This window comes from Phalaenopsis equestris, unplaced genomic scaffold, assembly GCF_001263595.1.
Source record: "Phalaenopsis equestris unplaced genomic scaffold, ASM126359v1 Scaffold195596, whole genome shotgun sequence".
Taxonomy (NCBI): Eukaryota; Viridiplantae; Streptophyta; class Magnoliopsida; order Asparagales; family Orchidaceae; genus Phalaenopsis; species Phalaenopsis equestris.
Window position 1 is genome coordinate 1 of NW_018215545.1, and position 1325 is coordinate 1325.

The following is a 1325-nucleotide window of genomic DNA, read 5'->3' on the forward strand; positions in this document are numbered from 1 at the left end:
AATTTTGAACTAATATAGTGGAATTGTTTTAGGAAGATTAGTCTTAATAGCCTTTTTTCTTTTTAGATTCTTCATATCAAAAGTTCTGTTCCGTATGTATTGCTCTCAACTTATTTTATGTGTGTAAAAAGTTTTACACAACACTAAATATATAAACTCTCTCTAACCATGAGCAGTTTAACACACAACATGCTTACTTTGTCATGTCAGGTAGCTGGTCTTGTGGTTCTTCTTTCTTCCTCTCAGATTAAAGTTCACTAATGACTTGGGGTGCTTCTGAGTGATTGATGCCAGATTGTTTCTCTAAGACGATGTTTGGCCACAACTTAAATTTAAGTTAAGCAGGATTTATCAAAACCGATAAATCAGGATTTTCTGAAATAAATCCGAGGTAGTCGGATTTAATAAACCCTTATTTTCGTCGGGAAGAAGACAAAACCTGAGAAAAAATAGATAGAAATGAGAAAATTGGATTTAATGTTCAGTTTTTTTGGTGATTGGCTGGAAAATCCTATTAATAATATGCTACCAAACACTGCCTTAGAAAAACAATTTATTAGGTTGGCTTATTACTCAAATGCAAATCTAAAAGTAATATCACAAAGAGATGAAACAATAAATCATCATTGTTGTTAATATTGCAACAAAATGCTCAATACTAGACATCCAACAATATTATAAGATGAAACCTATTAATAAAACAATACAACAATAAAAAACAACAAAACAACATTGATTTCCATGCCTCACTCATTCACCACATTCTTACAATCCTTCTCCAAGCAATCCTCCTCCCTGCATTGCTCTGCAACCCATCTAGTGATCGTTCTCTCCTCAACACTGAATTGTTGCAGACAAGAAGGGACGGCTGTATCACTTCCATTCCTGTCTACAAAAAGAACAAGCAATGTCTTCGCCACACTTCCACTCACTCGAAGACTACACTGCAAATCCGACCAACTCCTCAGCCTTGCATTCTGCTGGACATCGCCATCACCTTCCTGTAGAACAATCACAGCATAGTCGGAATGCACAAGAGCTGGGTGATGCCTATAAGCCACAAAATCCACACCATATTGAGTTCCACTTCGAACCACCCAATTCTTCCTTCTGAGATGAGTGTATGCCATGTAGAGCTCTGGAAATGCTGTTTTCCTACCTTTCATATGGTTCCATAACTCCAGTTCATTTAGAGGCCTCTCGGTCTCGGTTATGACTGTTAAGGCTTGAAGATCATGGTGCATAAAGAAGGTTTCTTCTGAGCTCAGCTGAAACCAATGAGTCGTCTTCTCTGAAGTGGTGATCTGGCGGCCGAAGCAGGAGCG

At 37.9% G+C, this 1325-nt stretch overlaps 1 protein-coding gene across 1 annotated transcript; it reads right to left on the minus strand.

Annotated features, from left to right (window-relative positions):
- Positions 1-595: 595 nt before the first annotated feature.
- LOC110035048 (probable tRNA-splicing endonuclease subunit Sen2) lies at positions 596-1319 on the minus strand. The gene has a single exon (XM_020739287.1). It carries the CDS (start codon positions 1242-1244, stop codon positions 747-749), a length of 498 nt encoding a protein of 165 aa, XP_020594946.1. The 5' UTR covers positions 1245-1319; the 3' UTR covers positions 596-746.
- Positions 1320-1325: the final 6 nt, after the last annotated feature.